The 20,451-nt window shown below is 53.6% G+C and overlaps 2 protein-coding genes and 1 long non-coding RNA gene across 9 annotated transcripts; all 3 read right to left on the reverse strand.

Moving 5' to 3' along the window:
• Positions 1–1,857: 1,857 nt before the first annotated feature.
• LOC128908107 (uncharacterized) lies at positions 1,858–6,100 on the reverse strand. 2 transcript variants are annotated; one of them, XR_008465863.1, is made up of 6 exons: positions 5,579–6,100; positions 2,838–2,900; positions 2,387–2,442; positions 2,260–2,300; positions 2,138–2,174; positions 1,858–2,029 (listed from the first exon to the last, which is right to left on the reverse strand). It is a non-coding gene; the product is annotated as an uncharacterized LOC128908107 (long non-coding RNA). The 2 variants fall into 2 exon arrangements; XR_008465862.1 differs by having other exon boundaries at positions 2,138–2,300.
• Positions 6,101–7,210: 1,110 nt separating this feature from the next.
• On the reverse strand, positions 7,211–11,224 carry LOC128908105 (uncharacterized). Of its 6 annotated transcripts, XR_008465858.1 has the most exons (6): positions 11,091–11,224; positions 10,041–10,224; positions 8,934–9,006; positions 8,273–8,487; positions 7,590–7,638; positions 7,211–7,483 (listed from the first exon to the last, which is right to left on the reverse strand). XR_008465858.1 is itself a non-coding variant. In XM_054197688.1 (4 exons), the coding sequence occupies exons 1-4, from the start codon at positions 11,217–11,219 to the stop codon at positions 8,412–8,414; spliced, it is 462 nt and encodes a 153-aa protein (XP_054053663.1). In that variant the 5' UTR covers positions 11,220–11,224; the 3' UTR covers positions 7,211–8,411. The 6 variants fall into 6 exon arrangements, 1 of the variants encoding a protein (XP_054053663.1); XR_008465857.1 differs by having other exon boundaries at positions 7,213–7,638; XM_054197688.1 differs by having other exon boundaries at positions 7,211–8,487.
• Positions 11,225–12,151: 927 nt separating this feature from the next.
• LOC128908110 (uncharacterized) lies at positions 12,152–20,225 on the reverse strand. Its single transcript, XM_054197696.1, has 6 exons — positions 19,961–20,225; positions 18,964–19,022; positions 15,394–15,490; positions 14,874–14,968; positions 13,584–13,680; positions 12,152–12,336 (listed from the first exon to the last, which is right to left on the reverse strand). Exons 1-6 carry the CDS (start codon positions 20,223–20,225, stop codon positions 12,323–12,325), a joined length of 627 nt encoding a protein of 208 aa, XP_054053671.1. The 3' UTR covers positions 12,152–12,322.
• Between the last annotated feature and the right edge of the window lie 226 nt (positions 20,226–20,451).

Genomic DNA, 20,451 nt, shown 5'->3' on the forward strand with positions numbered 1-20,451 from the left:
AATCAAATAACAAGAAATAAGAACTAATTTAAAAAACACCTTCCCACCACCCCTCTCTTTTTCTGGGATCATCTTCACTCACAACTTCTCTACTTCCTACCCCCGGACAACACAGGGTGACAGGGAATTGGGGTTGTGGTCAGTTCATCTCGCATTGTCTCTGCTGCTCCCTCCTCCTCGCACTCTTTTTCTGTTCCAACAGTGGGGCCTCCACGTGTTGCAGGGACTCTCTGCTCCACTCACGGCCAGCGTTGCTGTTGGGCTCGGCTTTGACCAGCAGCAGGTCCCTCTCTGAGCTGGCTGTGCCCAACATGGGGGGAGCTTCTGGTGTCTTCTCAGAGAACTCACCCCTGCAGCCCCTGCCCCTGCAACTCAGCTAACAAAACCTTGTCACTTAAACCCAATACAACAGCACTCTGCTACAGGGCAGAGAAGCAGGGGGTGAAAAACAGGGAAAGGGAGCCACAGGGGAAAGAAAACAGCTATGGACTACAGATCAGACATAGGAGGAAGCAACAGGGAGCCAGACAGAGAAAGAACCATGAAGGCAAAAATTGTCTATGGGATGGATCTTGTAATATGATAACATTGTTTATATAATATAGTAGATACGGGTTTTTATTTTGAACTCCTTTTTATATACATACAGTCATATTTTTCAATATGTATAAAAATTAGAAGTTGTTCTTTATTTCAATGCCTCATCCCATATATACAGGTTTTATTATTTTTTTTAAACACACATTCCCCGCATGAATTTTCAGGCATTTTTGGGCTGTGAACTGCCTCTTTTGGAGGGAACCCTGTGTGACACGCACACACCCTCAAAAAGGTCTTGTTTTGCCTTAGAAATACCATCTGGAGTACAATTACAGCCTGACATTAAAAAAATAACATACAAACATTACACCCCATACAAAGCAGCCTTAACATTGTTGAGTTGCAGTCTGCTTCACTACTGCTGAACAGCCCCTCCCACATAGCTCTGCTCATCCCAGGACAACCCCATTAATTAAAAAGCTGCCCACAGAACCTGCTGACAGCTACTTGATGGGAGTTGACTGTAACACCTTTGCCTCAACAGTCTAGGTAGATCAACAAACTAACCATAGACTCCTATTGATGTTCCACCTACCCCTGACTCTATGTGACCAGGCAGTGCAGCTCCAAGCCAAACACACACAAGCACAGACCGACGTTACACAGAACACTACAAACAATGCACCTCACAGATGAGACAAAACTCTCAGCAAGAAGGGTGACACCAACATAAGCAACTGTCAGGCAAGAAGACCTGCGAGACCATGATGGCGACACGAGAAGGCTCTAGGGAAACCCCAGGAAATGAGTACAATGTAATGGCCTGGGACAAGAAGCAACTCCAAAGACGTATGCGCAGGAAGCCCGACTTCAAGACCTAAGAACTTAGGGATGCAGGGAACAAGTCCCAGTCACTGAAAATGGATGGCTAGAGAACAGAGCTGCTCACACAGTCAGTAACAACACTGCAAACGAGGACCACCCAGAAACTTCCGAGATGCAAGACCAATCCACTGTTTAAACTTACAATGCAAGAAAAGCGGGGCCTGACTGGGGCAGTGCCGATGAGTACTGGCATTCAAGACTCTTGGGATGGTGTCTGAAGTACAGGCCGTGCTCCTCAAGTGTAAAGAGGACATCGAGACCCAAGGAAGGTCTAAGACACAGAAGACAGACCACACAGACAATACAACAGACACAGGCTGGAACCGCCCTGCCCAGCTCACGCTAGCGTTGTGCTGAAGACTAACTCACTCCCTTTACCTGCTCAAAGGGCATGGCTCCAGGACAGCCCTCTGCCCTTCTCTAACTTTAAGATATCACCCTGCAAATCACAAACTTCTCCCCTCCCAGCCCCTCCCCAGCCCTGGCCACTCAACTTAGCTTTCAGAGGGCTGGAGGTCTTAAATCCCCTGTGGACAAAAAAAAACCAAAACAGCACATCAACTATCTGGGACATTCCTGTAGTCACCAGGTTCCTCTTCATCATCTGCAATTAAAGAAAACCAAACAGTGACAGCAAGAAGTTTCAGAGAGCCCAGCGCCAACCTCTTCCACAATTTCCCCTTCCTCAAAAGCACAATGGGATTCCACTCACTTGCTCATTCCAGAGTCAGAAGCTGCAGCCATCATTGCTTGAGATACCAAGGAACAAAATTACTGTTGCACATGTAAGACATCACCAGCCACAACCTCCTCCTCACTACTGCCTCGGCTCACCTCTAACGCTCATCCACTTCCAAAGATGGCTCACAGGGCACCTGCAAAACCAAAAGATAAATACTTAACCAAGTTGCCGTATAATACTTCACTATTAAAACACCAATATGGCCCACAACCACCTCACCTTCTCAGCCCGCTCATCAGCATGTGACTTAGCACCTCTGAGCCTGCATCCTGCACCTGAAAAAAAAAGCCAACCAAAAGGCACATGCTAAGATACTGCCCAAAACCTCAGTCTGCCTACAGCCATTCCTGTCTCCTACTCCTTTACCCTGGCCTCTCGCCCACCTGCCCTCCATGGTTTTGGGCTGCCGCTTTGAGGCTTACAGACCACCTGTAAAACAGACCCAAAGGACACTAAAAACTTCACCCACAATATAACATCTGAGAAGAATTGCTGCTTCAGCCCACTAGTCATTGTCCACCTTGCCCGAGTCACGTCCGATGCCAATATCCTGCTTTACTCATCACTTCACACCTTCAAAATTAAAAGAAAAACCCACACACCACCAAGCCATAATATAATCACATAGCCACCAGTCACATCTTCCCTCCAGCACCATGCACTGACCCACCTTCTTATGAGGTCCCGCTTGCCTTCTCCATGACTCTTTGGTGCACATCTTGTCCCTCTGCATCTGAAAAAATTAGTAAACAAGTCACCCAGATGCTGATCAGTAGCTGAACAATTCCAGGGGTATTGTTTCCATTTAGGAATACCATCTAGGCTCCAACTACAGCCTACCATTAAAAAAAATTGGGTCCAACATTAATCCCCACACATACAAGCCTTAACACCTTTAATTTGCTTCACTACTGCCAAACAGGCCCTCCCAGAAGACTCCAATCATCTCCATAAAACACTATGGAAATGACTGTCCCTGCCAATGGCTGCTTGACCCCAGATGACCGTACAACCTTTGGCTAAACATTCTTGGCAGATCAACATATTACCCCTAGATTCTTATTGTTGTTCCACCTACCCCTGACTCTACACCCCCAGGCAGGTCAGCTCCATGCCAAACACACCCATGTGCAGCCCAACACCACACAGCACTAGAGACAATGTGACTCCAAGATGAGAGAAAACTCTCCACGAGAAGAATGACTTTCAGACAAGAGACACTGTCAGGCAAGACCAACAGGGCCACAGCACTGACGTGAGGAGGCTCTATGGCAAAGTTATAAAAGAGTGAAATGTAACGGCCCATTCCAAGAAGTTCCTGTCAAAATGGAGATGACATATGTGCAGGAAGCCTGGCTTCCTGGGAATGTAAGGATGCAGGGAAGAAATCGCAGTTCATAGAAGTAGATGGCTAGAGCTGCTATAGCTCAGAGAACAGAGCTGCTCGTGCAGCCGGGAACGATGCTGCAGAAAAGGACCATCCAGAAACTTCTGAGAAGCAAGTCCGATCTGCACTTTAAAATTGTTATGCAAGAAAAGAAGTGCCCATTGGGCACTCTGCCAATTAGCACAGGCTTTTGAGACCCTACAGGTGGTGCCTGAGGTACATGCTGTGCCCCTTGTGTGCAAAGAGAAACGAGGACATCAAAACCTAAGGAAAGTTCAAGACACAGAAGACAGAGCACACAAACTACACAACAACAGACACACGCCAGAACTGCCCTGCCCAGCACACACTAGCTTTGTGCTGAAGAGTAACCCACTCCCTTTACCTACTCAGACGATACTGCTCCTGCATAGCCCTCTGCTCTACCCTGACTTTAAAACTCCTCCCTGAAACTGTCAACCTTGGTCCCCCTCCAGCACCTGTACCTCTACTTAGCTTTCAGACAGCCAGGGGTCTGAATTCATCCTTGACAAAAAAACCTACAACAAACAGCTAACTGATGTGCTCCTGCAGCCACCAGGTTCCTCTTCATCTGCAAAACAGAAAGAAACCACAGCTCCAGCAGTGACCACCATGACAGTAGAGGCCAACCTCTTCCACAGCACCCTCATCCTCAGAGGTGCCACGGTAAGCCACTCACCTGCTTCACGCCGATTCCAGAGTCAGAGGCTGCAGCAACAATTATTTATGACACCTAAGATACCAACAAGCACAAAATTACCATTGCATTTCTGTGAAATCACCAGTCCTACGCACCTCCTCAATACTATCCAGCTCACCTCAAATGCAAGGGACTAGAACAGACCAGACCCTCTTGACACCCAAATCCAAATGCAAAACCAATAGGACAAAGACAGATGAACCTGCCTCCCTTTCCTAGCCAACCCCCAGTGCCAAAACTTTAGAAACCCCTTCTCTTCTCCTCAGCTGTCAGGGAAGGACCCACACTTCTTCCTGACAGCTCCCATTCTGTATTTGCAACCCTGAAACCCCTGTGTCAGCCACTCCTCAGGAGCTGCTCTTCTGAGACATGCCCTGTGTTCGGCAGGCGCCTCCTATCTTCTGTCTTCCCCCAGACTCTGGGCTCTGCTATAGACCCACAAAATAAGTAATGCCCTGATACAATCTATGAGGGGCCTGCTGCAAGCTGCAAAAACTCTAGGGACACCATGGCACTCTTTGGGCAATGGGGAAAGGTGATGAGCCATGCCATACCCTGAATGACACTATGCCTTACATCCCTGCTGCTTTCTTGAGAAGTGCTAAGGTGCAATATGCAGATGCATAAAAAATGCTCACCCTAACCCCTACAAGATAATCTCATCATCAACACAATTAAGAGAAACAAGATCAGCAACTCACACACCATACTGCAAAACTGATGGAAAAAAAACCACAGTTACATCTTCAATAAAGTCAGGAATTCTAGGAAAATGCAGCACTCCTAGAATAAAGAAAAGCATACTATTAAACCATCTGGGCATCCCCTAAACACTCATTACAGAGTTACTGACCTGAAAAAAAAGAAACAAAAAAGCAGCATACCAGTCAACTTTCTACTATACAGGTGGCTGGATGTGTACTGGTCCTGAAGGTCTGAGCTCAGCCTTCTCACCTCTGCCTCTCTAAATACCAAAACATGCCTGCCCAAACAGCCAAGCCTGCTCCAAAGCTGCAGCCAAGTAAAGGACCAGCAGAGCACCAACCCCAGAGGGGCCCCGCAACAAAATGAGCTCCTGAGCCGAGGCTGTGGCTCATATACCCCGGGCCCCGCCCACTGCCCTCGGGCCCTGCCCACCACCCTTCCCACAATCCCCTGGAGACAGGGACAGGGCTAACCCCCCAGAAGACATAAAGGTGGCCACAGGAGCAGCAGCTCCTTTTCTTCTGCCTTAATTTCCCAGGAGGCAAAGCACGACTCTTTTTTATTTCCATTGGGCACTCGCCTTTGGTGATTCTCTTACCGCTTTTGTTTGAGTTCTGTCTACTTGTTGCTGTAGAGAAGAGAGTTCTGCAGGAGTTGCTTTATTTTTGCGATCTTCAGATATTTTTGTGGTTAATTGTTAATCATGTTTTATGGTTTTGGAAGAGTGCTGGAAACAGGTGATTTCCAGAAGACTGATGAGCACTTCCAGGATCCTGGAGGACTAAAGTACCATAGAGACGATCTTCGGAGGACTGAGGGAGATCCTGGAGGACTAAGGTCCCATAGAGACGTGCGTCGGTGGACTGAGGGGGCGCTGCCGGGCTCCTAGACGACTAAAGTGCCATGGAGACGCGCGTCGGCGGACTGAGGGGGCACTTCCGGGATCCTGGAGGACTAAAGTGCCATGGAGACGCGCGTCGGCGGACTGAGGGGGCACTTCCGGGGTCCTGGAGGACTAAAGTGCCATGGAGAGGCGCGTCGGCGGACTGAGGGGGCACTTCCGGGGTCCTGGAGGACTAAAGTGCCATAGAGACGCGCGTCGGAGGACTGAGGGGGCACTTCCGGGGTCCTGGAGGACTAAAGTGCCATGGAGAGGCGCGTCGGCGGACTGAGGGGGCACTTCCGGGGCCTGGAGGACTAAAGTGCCATGGAGACGCGCGTCGGAGGACTGAGGGGGCACTTCCGGGGTCCTGGAGGACTAAAGTGCCATGGAGACGCGCGTCGGCGGACTGAGGGGGCACTTCCGGGGTCCTGGAGGACTAAAGTGCCATGGAGACGCGCGTCGGAGGACTGAGGGGGCACTTCCGGGGTCCTGGAGGACTAAAGTGCCATGGAGACGCGCGTCGGAGGACTGAGGGGGCACTTCCGGGGTCCTGGAGGACTAAAGTGCCATGGAGAGGCGCGTCGGCGGACTGAGGGGGCACTTCCGGGGTCCTGGAGGACTAAAGTGCCATAGAGTCGCGCGTCGGCGGACTGAGGGGGCTCATGCAGGACTAAAGTGCCATGGAGACGCGCGTCGGAGGACTGAGGGGGCACTTCTGGGATCCTGGAGGACTAAAGTGCCATAGAGACGCGCGTCGGAGGACCGCGGGGCCATGGAGATTGACACCCGGAAAACTGACGGGGGTGCGGTAACGCGTAAGAGCCGATACTGGAGCGCCGACGGCCGCTCTCGAGGCCGGCCGGGCGGCACCGATCCCGCTCCAGGTGGCGCGGAGCTCGCCGGAGTCCCGACGGTCCTGGGTTCACCCTCCAGCGCTGCGCTCCCGAGACCGGCGCCGGACCGTCCTCCGCGAAGCCGCGCATGCGCACGAGCTGCGGAACCAACGCACAGCGCCGCCGCGGGCGGGAGGCGGCGCCACAGCGCAGGGAGGAGCGCACACCTGCAGGACCAGCCTTCAGCCGCCGGGCGGCACCACTCCCTTAATTATTTACATATTATATATTTAGGGAATTTATATTATCTGTTTGCACTTATATAGAAAATCTGCTTAGACTTATACATTAGTATTTATGATACAGAATATCTACTTGGACTGTCTGCTTACACATCTATTTTGACACTAATATCTTTTTATAAATACATTGTTTAAAAAATTTTTGTATTCTAGGATCTTTTATGTAACACAGAAGCACAGAATCAGAGAATCCTTAGACATAGAGGTTTTTATTTTGAACTTATTTTACATACATAATATTATTTCTTAATATATATATTTCTCATATATAAATGAGATTGTTCTCTATTTCAATGCCTCACACCCATAGTTACAGGTTTTCACTTTTTTTTAATGCATCCCAAGATTTTCAGACGTTTTGGGGCTGTGAACCACCTCTTTTGGGAGACTCTCATGTAACCCCATGTCCCCCACTCACCTGCTCCTCCACTGCATCATCGCTGTCCCAATGACATCGAGGTATCCCAAATGACATCATCACAACCCTGAGACACACAGACACCCTTCTATTGACCCCAAAAAAAGGCCCAAAACACCCAAACCCAGGGCTGGCCCCTTCCCCTCAGGGGGGCTCCACCACCGGCTGCAAACCTGGACTGGGGCATTTCTCGAGCAGCACGAGACACCTACAAGAAGGCACCTGGAAAACAAAAATCCCCAGTTATAGCTCAGCATCTTAAAAAATAGCCCAGAAGAGAGTAGACGAGTTCTGTCAGACTGAGGGACGGGACAGGAGCCGAGCTACAGGATTCTGGGGAAACAGCTCAGCTCCAAACACAGCACAGCCTTCAGAAGCCAGCGCCAGCTCAACTCTTGAAGTCAGGATTAAGTGTAATTGCTACAATTTTGAACACGTTCTTAGCATAACAGTAACCTTCTCACTGGCGTTGGGAAATACCTTGTCCCTTCCCTTTCGGTTAAAAGGTGTGCATTATGTTTGTATATACCATATAAAAACACTGACACTATAGAAGTATTTGACTTTCCTCTGGCACTAATTTAGCTTGCGCAGCTGTGAATTGACACCATAACACTCTGTCTCTCCAAAACACATAGTTATAATTGGACTACAAGGTTTTCTGTGTGTTACGCAATGAGGAGGGACATCTGGCCAGAGGCACTGCCTGAGAGAGATGCCACTGGGTGGCCGGGGAAACATGCCACTGAAAGCCAGACAGAAATAAAGTACTTCAGAGCACGCTGTCTAAATATCGGGGGTCGGGGGGGGAAACATTACATTCAGTTGCCTCTTTTTAAAGGTTTAGAGCAAATACCTTCCTCCATCTCCAAGGCACCTTGTGGCACTTCATCTCCCTTTCCCTCATCCTATCACAGCCCCCATCGGTCTCTGCTCCGCAGCTCCTTTATCCTCCTCTCTGCATCCAGGGGGTCCCCGCTCGGTTCCACTCTCACTCACTCATCTCTCCTTTGCCGAGATGCTCTGTCAGGCTCCGGCATTCCCAGAGCATTTGGCAGGAGCTGGTGTCCCCTGGGAGGTGGAAACAGGTGTAACGGAGGTGCTAGTGGGATGTGGGGGGTACCAGGGGGGATTCCAGGGGGTCCTAGAGGGCTCTGAGGTGTCCTGGGGGGACCCAGGGGACTCTGGGGTGTTCTGGGGGGTGTGTGTGGGAGGGTCCTGGGGGAATGTGGAGGGTCCCAGAAGGCTCCAAGGAGTCCTGGGGGAACATGACAGGTCCCAGGGGGATCCTGGAAGGCCCTGGGGGGGCTCTCAGGGGGTGGGGGGGGTGTCCCAGGGGGATGCGGCAGGTACCGGCAGGGGCTCCAGGGGGTGCCAGAGGGCTCTGGGGTGTCCTGGGGGGCTCCAGAGGACTCTGGAAGATCCTAGGGGAGTGTGGAAGGGTCCCAGGGCATCCTAGACAGCTCTAAAGGGGCTCTCCGGGGGTGTGGGGGCTCCCAGGGGGACGTGGGGCATACCATGGAGGAGTCCAGGGGGTCCCAGTGGGGAGTGGGAGGTCCCAGGAGGGTCCCAAGGGGGTTCCAGGGGATCCTAGAAGGCACCAGGGGCATTCTAAGGAGGTGTGAGGGGTCCCAGGGGGATCTGTGGGGTGCTGGAGAGGGTGGGGGAGGGTCCCAGGGGGCTACAAGGAGTCCTGGGGGAATGTGGGGGTCCCACGAGGGTCTCAGAGAGTCCTGTGGGAAGACAAAGGGTCCCAGGGGGTCCTGGAGGACTCTGAGGAGCTCTCATGGGACTGGGGGGAGGTCGCAGAAGGGTCCCAGGGGAACGTGGGGGATACCAGGGGCAGACTCCAGTGGGTCCCAGAGGGCTCTGGGGGGCTCTAGGGGATCCTAGAGCACGTGTCAGAGCGACCCAGAGAGCTCCAGGGGATCCTGGAGGGCTTGGAGGGATCCCAGAAGTCTCCAGTGAGCCCCGGGCGGAACATGAGGGGCCCAGGAGATTCTAGGGGGCTCTCAGGGGTGTGAGGGGTACCCACAAGGGTCCCAGAGATGTGGGGGGTATCGGAGGGAGCTCCCAGAAGGCTCTGGGGGGTCCAGGGGGGCTCAGGGAGGTCCTGAAGGGTGTGGGGGAGGATCCTAGGGGTCCTGGAGGCCTCTGAGGGGCTCCCAGGGGGTAAGAGGATGGTCCCAGGACAGTGCCAGGGGGACATTGGGGGTACTGGGGAGGAGCTCCAGGGTGTCCCAGAGGGCTCTGGGGTTTTCTGGGGGGCTCCAGGGGGGATCTCTGGGGTCCTGGAAGGGGTGTGGGAGGGTCCTAGAGGGGTCCTGGGGGGAATGTGGGGGGTCACACCAGAAGGCACCAGGGAGCCCTGGGAGGAACATGAGAGGTCCTAGAGGGTCCCAGATAGTGCCAGAGGGGTCCTGGGAGAACATGAAGGGTCGCAGTACATCCTGCAGAGTTCTCAGGGGGGCAAGGGGTCCCAGGAGATTCTAGGGGGTCTCAGGGTGATCCTGGGGGGTTTGGGGGATCCCAGGGGGTATCAGAGGGCTCTGGGAGGTCCCAGGGTAATGTGGGGGTCCCAGGCTGTCTCAGAGAGCTCCGGGGGGGTCCCAGTATCCCCGTACCTGTGACATGGACAGCAATGGCACAGGCCCCCAAGGAAAAACTGGTGTGGAGAAGGCAACCTGTGCTGGGGGGAAACATGGCAGTGACAGGGGATATTCCCTTGAAGCCGAAGACAATGACCTTGGAGGAGTCACTGAGCCCCTCACAGACCCCCGGGTACAGCTCGCTGTAGGGCTCCTCATCCTGCAGGAGGGGGCACAGTGGGGGGAGGGTCACAGGGACCCCCAAACGCTGGGGGATGCCTCGACCCTCCCCCCCCAGCCCCCCTGCACCCCCCCATCACTCCTCAGCCTGTCTCCATCTCCCCCTCACAGCCCCACTCCAACTCAGGACCCACTTTAGGCCACAGCCTCCCTCCCCAAACTCAGGGCTCCTGCAGCACCCACCCCCCACCTCAGGGCTCCCCTCATGCCCCACCACCACCACCACGGCCCCCACAGAGCTCCCTTCAGCCCCCCACATCCTCTACCTAACCCCCTTCAGCCCCCCACATCCTCTACCTAACCCCCTTCAGTGCCACCCTCTCAGATCCCCCCGTTTGCCCCCATCACACTCTCAGGATCCCCCTCCCCACCGTCCGGGCCCCCTCAGCCCCCCCGTTCCCCCAGCCCCCCTCAAGGCCCCCGGTCACCCCTCGGGGCCCCCTCGGCCCCCCAGATCCCCCTCAGCCCCCTTGTTCCCCCCTAAAGTTTCCCCCCTCCGAAAGTCCCTTCAGCCCCCCCCATCATCCCTCAGTCCCCCCCCGGGTACGCCTCAGGACCCCCCAGCCCCTCTCAAGGCCTTCCCATTACCCTCAGGACCCCCATCCTCACCCTCAGCCACTCCCCAGGGACAACTCAGCCCCCCCGTTCCCTCTCAGAACCCCCGTATCCCGCCCCTTCAGCTCCCTCCATCACCCCTCGGGGCCACCACAGCCACCCCGCTCCTCCCAGCCTCCCTCAAGTCCCACCCTCAGCCTCCCCAAACCCCATCGGGATCCCCCCAGCCCCCCCAATCACCCCTCGGGGCCCCCTCAAGCCCCCCGCCGTTCCCCGCCACCCCCCGCTCACCTTCAGGCGGTCCAGCTGCCTCACGACGTGCTCGCGGCTGCCCGGCGGGCCCGACCCGACCGAAGGCCCGCCCGCCGGCCCCCGCTGTCCGCCCGGACCACGCGCCTCCGATTTCGAGCCAGCCGCCATTTTCCCCCGGCCCCCTCAGCTACCAGAGCGCCCCGCCCACGACGCGCGCCCATTGGCAGCCGCCCCGCCCCGCCGCCCGCCCCCCCCACCTTATTTAGAGCAGCGCCGCTCCATTGGTCCGTCGCCGTCGTCAATTCCCACCGCGCCACACCCCCTGCGAGCGATACGACCAATGAGAGCGCGGAGCTGCGATCCGACCTATAGGAGCTCTGATTGGCCCTCCCGCCCGTCCATCCGCCCGGCAGCGGTCGCAATGCCTCAATACAGCCGTACGGCAGGCAGCACGCCGCGCATGCGCAGTACAGTCCGGCGGCAGGAAACGGCGCGCATGCGCACTACAGAACAGAGGGGGCGCGCACGGATAGTACAGCCGTACGGCGGAAGAGAAGGGCGCGCATACGCAGTACATAACAAAGGGGGTGCGCATGCGCAGTACAGCCGTACGGCACGAGCTCGGCCCACGTGCAGTACAGCCCCACAGCATAAAGGGAGTGCGCATGCCCAGTACAGCAATACGGCACAGCACTCACTGCTGGCACTTTGCGGACACAATGCGGTACTGCAGGCGGAGAGGCAACGCATGCGCAGTGCAGCCGTACAGCGGAAAGGCAGCGCGCACGCGCACTACACTCGTACGGCACACGGGGCGCGCATGTGCAGTACGGCCGTGCCGCACAACGATGCGGGCATAGCATCCTTAGAGATTTTTTTTTTGTTGTTTTGAGCTCCTTTTAGATACAGAAATGATTATTTTTCAATACCTATAAAAAGGAGAGCTTGTTCTCTATTTCAGTGCCTCGTCCCCGGAGTTACAGGTTTTAACCCCACCCCACCCCCACCCCCCCCGAACTTTCAGACATTTTGGGGCTGTGACCCACCTCTTTTTGGGGGAACTCCACGTAACCCCCACATCCCCCACTCACCTGCTCCTCCGCTGCATCATCACTGCCCCGGTGACATTGCGGTGTCCCAAACCCCCCGAGACATACACACACACAGACACCCTTCTATTCCCCCCCAAAAATCCCAAAACGCCCAGACCCAGGGCTGGCCCCTTCCCCTCACGGGGGCTCTGCCACCATCTCTCAAGCAGCACGAGATGCCTATGACGAGGCACCTGGAAAACAAAAATCCCCAGTTAGAGTTCAGCGTGCTAAAAAAGTAGCACAGAAGAGAAGAGAGTAGAGGAATTCCCTCAGACCAAGGGACGGGACGGTAGCTGAGCTACAGGAGGATTCTAGGGAAACAGCTCAGCTCCAAACACAGCACAGCCTTCAAAAGCCAGCGCCAGCTCAACTCTTAAAGTCAGGATCAAGGCTAACGGCGAACCCTCTGGCCGGCGCTGGGAAACGCCTGGCCCCTTCCTCCCAGCACGGACACAGGGAGATCCATCACCCTGCGTGCAGGGCGGCAGGACCAGGCTGGGCCGTAACACCAGAATCGATGCTGACAGACCCACCGCCACAGCTACAGCCCTCACGCTGCTGCCGCTGCCACTGCCCACCTCGCTCACTGGGTCGATGCAGCCAAGAGGGAAGGGTAAACCGTGAAGAGCAAAAGCAACAATAAAGAACAAAGCTCGGCCATTCACTTTATGCTGAAAAGGTGTGCCTACATTTATTTGCATTCAATAAAAATACTAACGCTATAAAAGTATTTGACATTCCTCTGGCACTAATTTACCTTGCACAGCTGTGAAATGATACCATGACACTATCTCTCCCCAAAACACACAGTTATAATTTGACTACGGGGTTCTGTGGGTGCTACGCAAGGAGGAAGGACATCTGGCCAGCGGCACTGCCCGAGAGAGATGCTACTGGGCTGCCAGGAAAATGCGCCACTGAAAGCCAGACAGAAATAAAGTACCTCAGAGCGCTCTGTCATAATAGTGGGGAAAACACGGTACCATTCAGTCACCTCTTTTTTTAAACCTTTAGAACAAACACCAAACTGCTTAAATATGCCTCATAAATTGTATGCTACAGCTATTTGGCTGTTGCACTTTAAACCATGCAAGTCAGTGGGTAAATTATACAATGCTAACTTTTTTTTTTTTAAGTTTAATTTTGCACAGAAAAATCAGCGAGGTAAGAGATCCCGCAAATGGTTTTACTTTTGAGGGTCAGGGGGGAAATCAAATCCCCGGTGCTGCAATCCATCAGGCTACCAAAAAGAACTGGCAGATTAGAGACTGCTTTTGGCTGTGTAACATGCTCCAGAACAGACCTTATATGATTTTTAGTGTTTTGTTAAAATATTTCATACAAAAACTATAGGAGAGCTGACAAAGCCTTCATGTTAACTTCAAAGTCCACACTACAAGGACCCTAGGAAAAACACAGACGCGCATCGCAGACGTACCTCGTACTCGCGAAGCACTCCGGATCCTTTCCATCTCTCCTGCACTGTCAGGGCACAACAGAAGGGCGACCGTGGTGAAATGCTGGCAGTTGACATTCTGCCGAGAGAGGAAAAAAACCTTTAGCAGAAAGCTGGGTAGGAATCCAAGGCCTCCTTCTTTCGTGGAGCTTTGCAAAGACTACAGCCGAGTGGAGGAAAAACTGTTAGGCATCATCTCTGGCACAGCTGTTGATGCAGGCCACTAGAGTTTTGCATTTTTTTGACTCACTGGCACCTTTAGTTTCCCTAGAGCCACTTTCTGAGGTACCCTGGGGCTCTGCACTTTCCTGGCGACTTCATCCTCAAAAACACCTTATTTCACTCTCCCAGGGCCAGGTCAAAAACATCAAGTATACAGCAACTGCTCCCACACCAAAGGTGTCAGGAGGCAAAGCCGTGGCTTGTCCTCCCTGTCCCGCCACAGCGCTTTCATCGCCCCAAAAACCTTGGGGCTCCGCACTTTCCTGCGGACTTCATCCTCAAAAAAAAAAAAGATTTTTTTCCATGTGGGGGAAAAATTTTTCCCTTCCATCCACTCTCAGGTAACTCCATGGTCTGCCAGGGAAACACGCCACTGGAAGCCAGACAGAAATACAGAACTTCAGAGCTCCCCGTCAAAACATCGGGGGGAAAAAAAGTTACATTCAGTCGCCTCTCATTTTATACAAGCACAACCAATACCTTACTGCTTCAGTATGCCTTGTAAAATGTACGCCACAGCTATTTGGCAGTGGCAGTTTAAACAACACGAGTCAATTTGTAAATTATACAATTTCATCTTTTTTTAAAAAAGTTTCATTTAGCATAGGAAGATCAGCGATATGAGATCCCCACCAAAGGTTTTACTCTTGAGGGTCGGGGGGGAAATCAAATCCCCAGGCTGCAATCCATCACGCCACCAAAAAGCACCGGCAGATTGGCGAATGCTTTTTGCTGTGCTGAACGCATGGAGGAACATGGTTTTATGAGATCTCGACTGTAACAACCGAGAACACAAAGGCCGGCAAAGAGGTGCAAAGAGAGTGCAAGGTCTCATTGCTCACGACTTCTACTGCCCAGCACTTCATCTCTGAGGACCTGCTCTGACGGGAACTTCATAGAAGGCAACTGCTTTGAATGAGAAACAGTTCCATTTTGGAAAAATCTCTTTCCAACTAAAGTCAAAAGGACACACTGTAGGTCATGGACAAAAGATGTCATTGGAAGCCACAACTCACCAAAACCATATTGGGACTTGCCCTCACTACTTACGAGGCTGCTGATGCTTCGTGGCAGAGACCGGAAAACATGCAGAAGTGACGCCGCTTTGTCCTGTTTGGTCCATGTCTCTTCTTTGACCTTGATTGCTTTTAGGACAGATGCCAGTATCTCAGTAAGGTTTTTGAGTAATACCGTAAGATATTTTTAAAATTTATCGACTGAAAAAGCATAAAGCTTTTATCTGAAAACAAAGTCTGCTGCTTCCAAACACGTGAACCCTTGCGAACGGTTTCTTCCCTCTTTTAGTACACAGTTATTTTCACAGTATCATTTAATAGACAGCAGGCAGAAAGAGAAGATTGTGCTTTCAGGAAGAGAAAAATAAATGCAGGGAAATAAGCTTTGCACAGGTGTAACATGCTCCAGAACAGACCTTATTTTACTTTTAGGATTTGGTTAAGATATTTCATAGAAAAAATATAAAAAGAAAGCCGGCACATCCTTCATGTTAACTTCAAAGTCCACACTACAAGGACCCTAGGAAAAACACAGATGCGCATCGCAGATGTACCTCGTACTTGCAAAGCACTCCGGATCCTTTCCATCTCTCCTGCACTGTCAGGGCACAACAGAAGGGCGACCGTGGTGAAATGCTGGCAGTTGACATTCTGCCGAGAGAGGAAAAAAAACTTTAGCAGAAAGCTGGGTAGGAATCTAAGGCCTCCTTCTTTCGTGGAGCTTTGCAAAGACTCCAGCCGAGTAGAGGAAAAAGCATTTGTAATCATCTGTGGCACAGCTGTTGATGCGGGCCTCTACAGCCTTTGCATTTTTTAGACAAACCTGCCTTTTTTTGACTCGCTGGCAGCTTCAGTTGCACTAGAGCCACTTTCCCAGACACACGCAGATACATGCTGCGACAAACACAGATGCCTATGTACATTTTCTCGAGCCTACGTAGATACAGGGTTTCCTCACCCTACGCATCCCTAGTTGAATATTTTTGTTAAAGGGTACGGCAACCCACCTGTCCTTCTAAACTGCCTCCTTGCAACAAAGCAGTGGCTTTTGCCAGGACGTTTCTGCCAACAGCCCAGAATCTTGTCAAAATGCCACCAAACCTGCTCAGGGTCCCTCCTGGCTTTTAACTGCCCTTGGATTTACCAGGCACATGCTCTCTTCCACCTTCCAACGGCAAAAGTATGGCACGCTCAGAGCAGAGCGCAACCCCGCGGGTGCCCAGCTGCTTTGATGAGGAGCCCCCGAGCGTCCCCACGAGCACAGGCTGCACACCCAAGGTCAGCTTCACCCACACCCATTTCAGGGCACATGGTTTCTGAAGCTGTGAACTGAATCACGGAATTTTTCAGAGTTGGAAGGGACCTCTAGAGATCATCTAGTCCAACTCCCCTGCTAAAGCAGGATTGCCCAGAGCACATTACTCAGGACTGCATCCAGGCGAGTCTTGAAAATCTCCAGAGAAGGGGACGCCACAAACTCCCTGGGCAGCCTGTTCCAGTGCTTGGTCACCCTCACCGTAAAGAAGGTTTTTTTCATATTTGATCGGAACTTCCTATGTTCCAGCTTGTGCCTGTTACCCCTGGTCCTGTTACCGGGAACCATTGAAAAGAGTCTGGCTCCATCCTCCTTAAAGCCACCCTTTAGATACTTGTCAACATTAATAAGGTCTCCCCTCAGCCTTCTCTTCTCCAGGCTAAAGAGTCCCAGCTCTCTCAGCCTTTCCTCATAAGGAAGATGCTCCAATCCCTCAATCGTCTTTGTTGCCCTACACTGGACTCTCTCCAGTAGTTCCCTGTCTCTCTTGAACTGGGGAGCCCAGAACTGGACACAGTATTCCAGTTGTGGCCTCACCAGTGCAGAGTAGAGGGGGAGAATGACCTCCCTTGACCTGCTGGCCACACACTTCCCTATGCAGCCCAGAATTCCGTTGGCCTTCTTGGCAACAAGGGCACATTGCTTGCTCATGGATAATTTACTGTCTACCGAGACCCCCAGATCCTTTTCTTCAGAACTGCTTTCCAGCAGGTACACCCCTAACCTAAACTGGTGCTTAGAATTCTTCCTCCCCAGGTGCAGGACCCTACACTTGTCCTTGTTGAACCTCATTAGGTTCTTCTCTGCCCAGCTCTCCAGCCTGTCTAGGTCACGCTGGATGGCAGCACGGCCCTCTGGGGTGTCAGCCACCCCACCCAGTTTGGTATCATCAGTGAACTTGCTGAGTGTACACTCTGTCCCCACGTCCAGGTCGTTGATGAATATGTTAAACAGTACTGGTCCAACTATTGACCCCTGGAGGACACCACTGGTTACAGGCCTCCAACTCAACCCTGCTCCATTAATCACAACCCTCCGAGTCCTGTCACAAAACCGCATCTTGACACTCGGCCACAGCAGAAGCAGTCCACAACGAGAACTCCACAAAAACCTAGCAACACAAATTGCAAACCCGCATTGGCAGCAGCTTCATACACCGGGCACAAAGGAGAAAAATATAACAGCTTCATCTGGCACACAGGAAAGCGGCAGATGGAGAAAAGAGTCAGCGTTGTTAGCCCTTACAGAAACGGGCATTCTCCTTCCCTTCCTAAACCCATCTGTTAGGCCTAAATATCGCAGCACTACCGTGGCCATACTGAGAGCAGGGAGCAACAGCCCTGCCACCGGACATTTACGGAGCAGGAGACAGACAGAGGCACTTCTTTTGCCACACACAATACTGAATTTCCTGAAAGCTTATGTTTACCAAAAACAGCCACGTGGAACATACTGCCAAACAACATTTGGCAATTAAACTTGGACGTGTCAGACACGCACAGTTTTTGGGGAACTTGCCTTTTGCTTCCTGCTGCTGTTGTTCTTCCTTCAGAAATTCTACTTGTAGCCAAGTCGATTACCTTCCCGATATAGCCAGCACTTTTACACAGGCAAGTCGCTTAATTGCTCTTCTAAAATGATGCAAATGAAAGTTGTAGCCACGAAAGAGGAGTGACAAAAAAAAGGAGAGGTCAGGCAGCAAAAGAGCTCTGCAGGCTGCCACCTGCAGTCAACAGTGCACTGTTTTTGAAAGCGCACACACCCCCACCCCCACAAAAGAAAACAAACAAACAAACAGACAAAAACCGCAGGACCTTGCATCTTTTTTTGTCTGCCGGAGCTCATCCCCATCTCAGCCTATCGTCTCATCAGAGCACAAAGCCACGATCTGTATCTCAAGGACATTTGCACATGACGAATACGTGTTCAGAAATAGCCAGGATCTCTAAGAGTGGTGTCATTTTTCCGGTTTTAATAATCGTAACTCAATTTTATTCACTGGCACGTTTGGGAGGAAACTAATTAACTTTTAAACGTAGCCTCTGCCTGGGGGGAAAAAATGTATTAGAGACTGAAAAAAAAAAAAAAATTATGATTCAGAGCTCCCACCCATGAGGGAGCTGCAGGGACACTAACGGAAGTGAAGACCAACAGCAGCAACATCCAGTGAAATTTGGTTTTAATTCTGATTGTGTACTTAAGAGACACTCCGAGTCTACACCTCAGTCCTAGGAAGGACCAGTCCTTTTCTGGAACGACAAACTTTTTTTGCTTCAGAGTCCTAGAATGAAGGCTCCACGGAACAATGTGGATTGAGCCACAGAAAAACATGCCATCCAGAGTCAAACAATAATAATAAAAAAGAATAAAAATCAAGCGACACATCAGTTTCCATCATGTTTCATTCATTAAATTTCTACTGGCATCTAGGGGCTCAAACGTTAACTAGACCGACACCACAGGCTAGTCAAAATTGAGTTACGCATAGGAAAATAAAAGGCTATTTCCCACTTGCCCCTGGAACCAGTAGGAACAAACAGAAGAGAAACGCTTGACCCTAATGAAGGTAACAGGCAGTTCTTAATTTATCCTAGATGAAAGTTCAGGCTTTGACCCCAAAGGAAACCATTCCTAACTACAAAGGGACCTGCTCAGGCAGGAGGCATGCTCTGGCCACTGCAACTCCTCGTCAGCTTTTCTGCACTGGCAGCAAATTTGCCTTTTCTGCGGCTTTGATGTGGACTATCTGTAGCGTCCTTGAACTCACAAATGTGTCTCCCCACTCCCCGAGCCCCACACGTGCCATTACCTGAGCAGCAAGTGGAATCAGCCGTGCAGGATTTTCTTCCCGTGCCGCAGAAGGTGACCCTGGGAAAAGAAGAGCAGAGAAATTAGCCTGTTTGTCTCACACAGGGACAGCAGCCAACAGGGACGAGCCAGGGGACCCACAACCCACTGCTGCCCTCGGGAGCGGGGCCGGGACAGACCCTCCGTGCAGAGAGATGGTGCCTGGCATGGATTTCATCTCCAGCCCATTCCTGATCCCAAAGCCACACAACTCCCTCTCTTTCTCAGCCCCAAAACCAGCCACACGAGCCTGTTTGCCAGCCCCGGGAGCAGGAGACTCGCTCTCTGGGTCGGGCCCCAAACCGGCTCCCCCTCTCTGCCTCTGCGCCCCCTCTGCAGCCCCCTTGGGCGACGCTGAGGGAGCGCAGCCGCCCCACAGCCCGGCACCCCCAGGACCGCACGGGCACTTTCGGGGAGCGCTGGGGAACTGTGTAGGCGCTGGGAAACCGCGTCCCTGTGGGACGGCACCAGCACGGCCCGGGCACCGCTTTCTTACCGCCGTTACGGGCTTTATTTCTCCGGCATCGCCGGCACCGCACCCCAAACCCCGCAGGCCGAAGGGACCCCGCGGGGAGCCGGGCCCAGCCACCCCCTCCAAGCCCAGCGCGGCCCGGTGTCCCACCCCCACCCCAAGAGCCCCCGGCCCTGGCGGCAGCAGCTGGGGCCCTTCCCCGCCCCTGCGGGCACCGGGACCCGCCCGCCGCCGCCGGAGCCCCCCGGGCCGCCGCTGCCCGACCCGCGCCGGGAGCGGCAGAGGCTGCCCGGCCCCAGCCAGGAGCAGCTGAGCCGGGCGGGGCCGCCCCTGCGCCCCCCGACCGGGCACGGGCTCGGCCCCGAAACCCACCCCCCGCCGGTCCCAGGAGGGCAGAGCCCGGACCCGCCCGGCCGGGGGATCCCACGACGCACCCGCGGCCCCTCACCCGCCCTGGCGCGGCTCCCGCGGAACGAAACTCTGTTACCGGATCCTCCTCCGCCGCCGCTCTGCTGGGCGCGCGCGGGCGGCCCGGCGCCGCGCTGGCCGAAGGGTCTCGCTCGCCTCCCCGCTGGCTCCGGCCCGGCCCCGCCGCCGGGGATGGCGCCCGGCAGCCGCCCGTGCGGGGCCGGCGCTGCCGTACCGCGCTTTGGCCACAGGGGAGGCGGCAGCAGCGACCGCGGCGGCACCGTGGTACGGCAGTGCCGGTACCGGCGGGCGGCAGCGCGGAGCACGGGCATGCCGCCGCGCATGCGCGGGTCGCGATGTGCCCTACCGGTGTCGGTCGCCGGGTGGCAGCAGCGCCGCGCGGGGGTTTGTCCCCGCACAAAGGCCGCCGCGCGGGGGGTCGCGCTGTGGGGAGGCCCCGCCGCCTGCTCGGTGAGGCGGGGACAGCCGTGTGTGAGTGGGGAGCCCCGCGGGGACCGGGCAGGTCCATGCTGCCTGTGTGTCCCCGCTGCGGGAGGCTGCCCGGGAGCA

Source organism: Rissa tridactyla, chromosome 4 (genome assembly GCF_028500815.1).
Source record: "Rissa tridactyla isolate bRisTri1 chromosome 4, bRisTri1.patW.cur.20221130, whole genome shotgun sequence".
NCBI lineage: Eukaryota > Metazoa > Chordata > Aves > Charadriiformes > Laridae > Rissa > Rissa tridactyla.

What these genes read in the sequence shown, in the direction of transcription:
- LOC128908105 (XM_054197688.1), bottom strand. Translation starts at nt 11,219, where the DNA reads ATGGCGGCTGGCTCGAAATCGGAGGCGCGTGGTCCGGGCGGACAGCGG. An exon ending in GGCAGCTGGACCGCCTGAAG is followed by an intron (nt 10,225 to 11,090) that starts GTGAGCGGGGGG and finishes CCCCTCCTGCAG; the next exon opens with GATGAGGAGCCCTACAGCGA. An exon ending in ACCCCCTGGACTCCTCCATG is followed by an intron (nt 8,488 to 8,933) that starts GTATGCCCCACG and finishes TCCACCTCCCAG; the next exon opens with GGGACACCAGCTCCTGCCAA.
- LOC128908110 (XM_054197696.1), bottom strand. Translation starts at nt 20,225, where the DNA reads ATGCGCGGCGGCATGCCCGTGCTCCGCGCTGCCGCCCGCCGGTACCGG. An exon ending in CGGCGGCGGAGGAGGATCCG is followed by an intron (nt 19,023 to 19,960) that starts GTAACAGAGTTT and finishes TTCTTTTCCCAG; the next exon opens with GGTCACCTTCTGCGGCACGG. An exon ending in CACGAAGCATCAGCAGCCTC is followed by an intron (nt 13,681 to 14,873) that starts GTAAGTAGTGAG and finishes CTCTCTCGGCAG; the next exon opens with AATGTCAACTGCCAGCATTT.